This window comes from Eucalyptus grandis, chromosome 3 (genome assembly GCF_016545825.1).
Source record: "Eucalyptus grandis isolate ANBG69807.140 chromosome 3, ASM1654582v1, whole genome shotgun sequence".
In the NCBI taxonomy this organism is placed as follows: Eukaryota; Viridiplantae; Streptophyta; class Magnoliopsida; order Myrtales; family Myrtaceae; genus Eucalyptus; species Eucalyptus grandis.
In genome coordinates, this window is record NC_052614.1 from 13,832,747 (window position 1) to 13,841,128 (window position 8,382).

General features: G+C 39.9%; 1 protein-coding gene across 1 annotated transcript; it reads left to right on the forward strand.

Annotated features, from left to right (window-relative positions):
* Positions 1-1,078: 1,078 nt before the first annotated feature.
* Positions 1,079-3,464, forward strand: LOC104436748 (bark storage protein A). The gene is made up of 5 exons (XM_010049615.3): positions 1,079-1,476; positions 1,822-1,889; positions 2,030-2,185; positions 2,416-2,667; positions 2,774-3,464. Exons 1-5 carry the CDS (start codon positions 1,236-1,238, stop codon positions 3,113-3,115), a joined length of 1,059 nt encoding a protein of 352 aa, XP_010047917.2. The 5' UTR covers positions 1,079-1,235; the 3' UTR covers positions 3,116-3,464.
* The last annotated feature ends 4,918 nt before the right edge of the window (positions 3,465-8,382 follow it).

Below are 8,382 nucleotides of genomic sequence, written 5' to 3' on the forward strand. Positions count from 1 at the left end.
TAATATTTTTATTACTTAGTATAAATATAATTAATCAATAGAATTTCTATGATTTGATAGAATTTTAGAATGGAATGGAATTCTAAATTCGAATTCTTTTGAAATTGAAAATATAATAAAATATAATATGATTTCTTCACTCATGAGAAAATAATTATATTGGTGAGTGGTCTATGAGAATTCAATATCAAATTTACACTCATCTAAAAAGGTAATTGAAAAAGAATTGGAATAGAAATTTTATGCGGTTATTAAATACATTTATGTTCTTTTTTTATTTCAGAATTAGAAATTTTGTGCAGTTACCAAACGCGTTCTTTTGCTCAGAAATTGTTCCCGATAACATAATTGTTATCAAACGTGCCCTTAAATATAACATCAATCATCCATTAAGGGATTCATGATTGAATCGAGAGGCTTATCACATATTGACGCATGATGTGAGAGCTTAAAAACCTTATTATACAAATTTGGACTCATTTGCTTGCCTTATCCAAATTATTCACCTCTTCTTTCATAAATAATTCTCCGTTCTACTTCTTGTTAGGAACGACTTGTTCCTTACAAGTCAAGTCATGCCCGTGTCCCACAACCATCGTGCCAAAGGTTTCAGCCAAGCCGCGACTTGGGCTTTACTAGTGGTTTCTCTTCCTTCCACCCACCATACAACGGCGGTACTTGGTCACGTGCGGTGTGCTGAGGGGGCGTGGAGACTCACCATTTCAAATCGTTCCTCTATTTTTGTAACACGCGACATTCGAACGCGCATCCTTTTATGCTCATCCATACCGGGCGCCGCTCCACACACAGGCAATAAACGTGAACTTAATGTAAGTTAGTCTGAACGACAGATATCATTGGTCGAATCCGAGATGCAAGGCTCTTAACCAATGAGTTTTTAAGTAAAACGTGAGGCATGAGCAATAAACTATAATTCACGTGGGATGTGAGGGGAATAAACTATAAAGTAGCCCCATCATCGCTTGGAGTGCGTTGAATGATCCTGGGCCGGGCTTGAGAAATTGTATATACTTGAAGCCACGAGGACCACGATGCGATAAACACACACAAGATAATTTGACCAAACTTTCCCCCAAAAATACAATGATTGACGTCTCTATCTTCTTCTCTCTTTTTTTGTTATGGTCGGTTTGACGTCTCCATCTTCACACCTTGAGCTATCTAAATTTCTGATTTCTTCTTGCCATTTTCTCTGGAATTGGAAGAGTTGAAGGATGGTGAGTCATTTGAGAATGGCACCGCTTGTGGGGATTCTTGCTTTGGGGATTGTCGCTGGAATGGTCAAGACAGCAGATGGCGCAGCAGTCCCTCCGAGCTCGATGGCGAAGATCAGAAGGATGAACAGCCGAGGTCCATACGCGGGAGTAATCGTGCCCAACTCTTTCGAGATGAGCCCTCTTCTCCAATCTCCGAGCTTTCGATCCGATCCGAACTTCCCTTACTTGGATATCTTAGGTAAAAGAAAATTAGAACTGGTGATCAAGTACATAAGTTCAGAGTTCGTGCCTTCACTTGAGGAAGCACAACACTCACAGTGCCTTACACTCGACCATTTTCATTCAGTTTCATGCTACTTTTTCAAAAACCGTGGATTTGGCTACTTAATTTCATCATGATATTGCCTGCGAATAAAACCTTGTTATATCGATTTTGGGTCACTTTTAGACTGTCCGATCGTTTCATGTAATTATGGCATGAGTCAGCTACGCCACGGGTAAAGTTGCAACCTAAATTCTACTTGAATTGAGGGGACAAGACATAGTCGCACACTAAATTCACGGGTAATTTCATGTCTTGTAGGAAGGAGGTTTCGATTTGGGAAGGTCAAAAATAAGAAGGTAGTCATTGTCATGACTGGATTGAGCATGGTAAGTATATATACATATCCATTTGATTCATCTTTTGTTCCCTTTTTCATTTCCCAATCTATATATTAAGAATTTGGTCTATTTGATCGCGATAATTTCCTGATAAACCCTCCTTCTTTTCTTTATTTTTGCTTTTGAAGCTCAATGCAGGCATAACCACAGAATTGCTTCTCGCTCTATTTGATGTGAAGGGAGTGGTGCACTACGGGATTGCAGGCAATGCAAATCCTCAACTCCAGATCGGAGACGTGACTATTCCACAGTATTGGGCTCACACCGGACTCTGGAATTGGCAGGTACCCTAATTTTTTGTAAATCGCCTTAAAAATTCGCAATAGATGTTCCCTACAATAGGTGTTTAACTTAGATTTATATCGAACAGGCAATGGGTCGAGCCTAACTTATTACCATTTCACCATAAGTTTTCAGGACGGAACAAGGGAAATTATGGTCAAGCCTACCGAGTCCCCTCATCATTTTCGTCGTGGGATTTTTACCCTATATTTTTGCTTTTAATCTCATGCAGCGATTTGGTGACGGGCCCGACGATGAGCTAGCTTTCGAATCGAGCGGGGACGACACGAGGGAATTCGGGTATCTCGAATTCGACGATTACAACAACGCGACTAGAAATGGGGAGGGAGTGGGAAATTTTCTGAACAGGGTGTGGCATCAGCGCGAAGAGGTCTTCCCGATCGACGGCGTTCCTGAAGTCAGACAGCTTGCCTTCTGGGTTCCGGTTGACAAGAGCTACTATAAATTATCGACCAAAATCACGGTAATTAACTTTCGTAAAAACAATAACCTTGCTGCTTCCAAAAACACTACGTGATTTTCCACGAATGCCGGTCAAAACTTAATAATCTACTTGACATGAAATGCAGGATTTGAAGCTAGAGGCTTGTGTCAACTCTTCAACCTGCTTGCCAAGAACGCCAAGGGTGGTGATGGTGGAGAGGGGAGTGAGCGCCAACGTGTTTGTGGACAACAGAGCTTATAGGGAGTTCTTGAGCTCCAAGTTCAACGCCACTCCGATCGACATGGAAAGTGCCGGCGTTGCTCTGGTGTGTCGCCAGCTCGGCACGCCCTTCATCGCCTTCAGGTCTCTCTCCGACTTGGCCGGCGGCGGCTCCTCGCTCTCCAATGAGGCCACCACTTTCGCCTCCCTTGCTGCTCAGAACGCCGTCGATGCCGTGGTCAAGTTCATCTCCCTCCTGGCCTCATAATCCGCCAATCAACTTTTGCTTTCTTCTACCGTTGAGGAAAACACTAGTATTGATCTTGGCCCTCAAAATAAGTGCGTCCCTCGTGTTCTAGGGTATGCATTTTGTCGAGTCGAGTAAAGCTCGAGCTGTTATATACTCGAGCTCGAATCGCAATTGTTTTAGTTTGGGATTGAATAGTCCAATAATCGATTTGAACGGTGGCCGGACACTGTTACACACGACTCAGGTGTTCAATAAGCCTAAACGGCCCATGGTTGCTGGTCTGCCCGGTCGGGTATTGATCTGCCTTTGATTTTTCGCAAAATTTGTAAGTCATTTTAAGTATCATAAATATATTCATAAATACTATTTCATCCTTAATAAATTCAATTTCTTGAAATGCCTTCCTCATGTTGCACTTTTCCTTTTCGGTAAATTAGATATAGCTGCCGCGGTTCAATCATTGCTACCACCGCCCTTTGCATCCGACCACCGGCTTCGTTGAGCCCTAATGACTCCGAATCAAAATGTAATGCACGAGTAGTAGTAGTTACCTTGGAGGCTGAAAGGGTCATAAACCATTTATTAGCCCATCATCGCGTGGGGTGCGTGGAATGATCCTGTGACGGACTACTCGACTCAAGTCGTACCAAAAATATTGAATACTTGTACCCATGAGGACCACGATAGAGAAAACTGTTAAAGGATATAAGTCAAAGCCGAAGCTAAATGCGACTGATAAGCTAAATGCTGCTGATCAAGAGTTAAGTTCTGGTGAAAACAAGGAAAGTGAAGTAAGGAAGTTCAATCTGAAGCCGAAGCTAAATGATGATGTTCGAAAGATCAGTTCTGGTGAAAACAGGGGAAGTAAAGTAAGGCAGTCTGCTGATTTGGAAAATGAAGTAACAAATGATATTATTGGTGATTCAATCAAGACTGGAAGCAACGAGCTTAATTCTACTTTTGAGGATAGAGATAAGCTGAACGAAGATAACATGACTTACGTCAACAACACGTGCTCATTACATAATAGATATTCAGTTTTAAGTTGGAACTGAATACTTACTTTTTCTGTTATTTTCGCTTCTGTTAGTTCGGTTAACAAGTTTGTTGTTCTCTCGTCATAAGTTGAACGAGATAAATACTGAGTTGTATAGAAGATAAAGTGTGGTGCTCTTTGTGAAACTCTTTCTCTCTCAAATTGATTGAATACAGAAGCTCAATACTTTCTTTTCGATTCATCATCTCTGTTAGCCTTTTCTTCTTCTCCTCTGTTTCTGTTCTCGTCTTCTTCACATGGTATCAGAGCAAATCCGAAGAGCATCACGAACAATGTGGTAATCTGAATCTATCCTTCGTTGAATCTGTATACTGTTGCTGTTGTTTTCGTTTTCATCAGCCTTCGAAAATGGCAAGTTACATATGTGGAAGAAAGTCTTCAATGTCGAAAGCTACAACAGATTGAAGATTCGCTCAAGCTGATAGTAAGAACAAGACTTGAAAGTGAGAGATGACTGCAAGAACTCAAAAGTATCCATTTCCGATTCATGTCAACATCTCTAACTTTGTTACTATTAAGCTAGCTGAAGATAACTTTCTCCTCTGGCAAGCGCAATTTCATAGGTTTCTGCGCAGTCAAGAATTATTTGGATTCATCAATGGAGAAATACCATCGCCTGCAAAACTATTACAAGTTGAAGTTGAAGGAAATGTTGCAGAAGTTGTGAATCCTGATTACAGTGATTGGATCAAAATTGATCAGCTTGTATCATCATGGATTAGTGGAGTTGTTTCAGAAAATATACTGAGTTTGATAATCGACTTAGACACTGCATATGAGGTATGGCAAACCCTACTCAATCGATTTATGCAAAAGTCTGTAGCTAGAGAATTCGAGTTGAGAGGAAAACTGCAAGCTTGCCAAAAGAGAGATCGAGCATTGTCAGTTTACCTCAGAGAATATAAATCAATTTGTGATCAACTCAGTGCAATAGGAAAGCCTTTAGATGAGATAACAAAGCTATTTGGGGTTCTTGAGGGATTAGGACCTGAATATGAGAATCTGAAAACTACTATATACTGCTTAAAACCTCAGCCAGAGTATGATGAAGTAATTTTACAGCTAGAAAGGTTCGAATCACGACTACAAAGTTACTCATCAAACCAATACAGCCCTAATCTAGCTTACTATGGTCAAAGAAAAACTGAAGTTCAGCAAAATGAAGAAATTGACAGAGAAACTATTCAGCAAAACTCTGGTTTTGGAGGTTCGAGAGTTACTAATCGTGGAGGACGTAGTTATGGAAGAGGACGATTTTTCAATAACAAAGGTCGTGGTTATAGATATCCTGGAAGGAATTTGAGTTACAGATCAATTAATGGCAACTATGAAGGTCCAAGATCAAGACAATTTAGTAATATCTCTGGTCCTAGTTCCAATCGGGATTTCGCCCTTATGCTGGCTCTTCACAACAATATCAAGAGACCAAATCATATCCTTCTTCAAATCTAACCTTTTCCAAAGATCTGCAGGTTGATAAATCAACTAACAATGTTAGATTGGAGTGTCAAATTTGTAAACGTCCAGGCCATGATGCACTTCACTGCTGGTATCGCTTTGACAATTCATACCAAGCAGAGGAAATTCCAATAGCATTAGCAGCTATGCACATCGAAGATTCAAAAGGAAATTAATGGTATCCAGACACTGGTGCGACTGCTCACATTACTGCAAACTCGGGTATTCTCCATAATCCTTCTAGATACAATGGAACTGATACAGTAATGATTGGAAATGGATCATTTCTACCTATCACCTATACTGGTAATACATTGTTACATACTAAAATGGTTTCATTACCTCTGAATGATGTGTTAATTGTCCCTAATATAAAGAAGAATCTTCTATCAGTATCGAAACTAACAGATTATTATCCATGTTCTTTTGTTTTTGATAAAACTGGTGTATATGTTAAGGACAATTACACCAACACAACTTTGCTGCTCGGGAGGAAAGTTAAAGGGTTGTCTCAAGTCGATCCTCATACCACAGAGGCATTCCTAACTCAGAGACATAGAGCACTAGGAGAGGATCTATGGCATCAGCGTTTAGCGCACACCAATCTGAAAACATTGCAGTACCTGCAAAATCAACAACTCATTTACTGCAATACCAGAGTACAGAATGTGTGTCAAAGCTGTCAAGTTGCAAAACATACTACTCTACCCTTTCCATTGTCTGAATCTGTAACATCTAGACCTTTAGAAAAGATTCACTGTAATATTTGGGGACCTTCACCAGTCACTTCATTTCAAAACTTCAAGTATTATGTCATCTTTGTAGACAATTTCTCTCGGTTCAGCTGGATTTATCCAATGAGAGTAAAATCAGATTTCTATGACATCTTTGTTCTGTTTCAAAGACAAGTTGAAAATCAACTTGATTGCAAAATCAAGATCTTTCAATGTGATGGTGGAGGTGAATTCATTAGTCGCAAGTTTCAGACACATTTACAGAGCTGTGGCATTAAGCAACATGTATCCTGCCCTCATACACCGAACAGAATGGTGTTTCTGAAAGAAAGCATCGCCATGTTGTTGAATTGGGTCTTGCTATGCTCTATCATGCTAAAATTCCTTTGAAATATTTGGTTGATGCATTCATGACAGCTATCTATATCATCAATATGCTTCCTACACCCAAGTTACTGATGCAATCACCCTATAGTAAACTTTATCAGAAAGAACCGAGCTATGATCATCTTAGAGTTTTTGGCTGTGCATGTTTTCCTTGCCTCAGACCCTATGCACAGCACAAACTTGATCCACGATCACTTACCTGTGTGTTCATTGGATATAGTGAACGTCACAAAGGATATAGATGCCTTGTCCCTACTACTGGTCGAGTATACATCAGTCGACATGTCATCTTTGACGAAAATTTCTTCCCTTTTACTAAGACCTGTGTAACAGAGCACACACCCTATACAACACTATATCGACTGTGGACAGAAGAGGTTAAATTTCTGGATGACCCAGTAAGTGGAAGTGTCATGTCTTCATCTTCACATGACTATACAAGACAGCTACATAATAATGGCATCAATCATTCTACTTCATCTTATTTGCCTCCTGTAGAACAGGGGAATCCCACTTCCATTACAACAACACAAGCTGAAGTTCCTAATAATCAAGATCATTACTCCTCACAAGATTAGGAAGTGTCTAGTTCTGCAGCTGATTCTAAAGCTGTACACTCAACTGGAAATAGTGTCGACCAAGTTCCTGCTAGTTCTATCTTACATGGTACAACTTCATCTCATCCTATGCAGACTCGATCAAAATCTGGAATTATAAAAACAAATCCTAGATATGCTTGTCTTGCTGAGTACAAAGTACCTGCTGAACCAAGATCAGTCAAGTCAGCTTTAGCAGATCAAGGATGGTATACAGTTATGAAAGAAGAAATGGATGCTTTATATCAGAATCACACCTGGATTTTAGTTCCTCGAACTAATCACATGAATGTGATAGGTTGCAAATGGGTGTTTAAAACAAAAATGGCATCTGATGGAAGTCTTGATAGGTTAAAAGCTTGACTTGTAACTAAAGGATTTCATCAAGAAGAATGTATTGATTTTACAGAAACTTTCAGTCCAGTAGTCAAACATGCTACAATTCGATTAGTCCTCTCTGTAGCAATGATGAATCAATGGCCAATTCATCAACTTGATGTTAAGAATGCATTTTTACATGGCACATTGACTGAAACGGTTTACATGGAACAGCCTCCTGGTTTCAAACAGTCACAAACACCCAATCATGTGTGCCTCCTCAAGAAATCTCTTTATGGCCTTCGACAAGCTCCTCGTGCATGGTTTGATAAGTTCAATAACTTCTTGCTTGAGAATGGTTTTTTCTGCAGCTCAACTGATCCATCTCTGTTTATTCTTCATGATGGACAAGACACAGTACTTCTCTTACTATATGTTGATGACATTGTCTTAACTGGTAGCTCACCCCCGTTACTTTCGAAATTACTTCATTCTCTAAGCCTTCAGTTTCACATGAAAGATCTAGGATATCTTCACTACTTTCTTGGCATTGAAGCTAAACGTATCTCTACTGATCTGTTTCTCTGTCAAACCAAATATGCTCTCGATCTCCTTACTCGAGCTCACATGGTTGATTGTAAACCAATCTCTACTCCTCTATCTCAGAGACCATCTGTCCTGCAAACTGATTCCATTCCCTTATCCAATCCTCTTGAATATAGAAGCCTCGTTGGT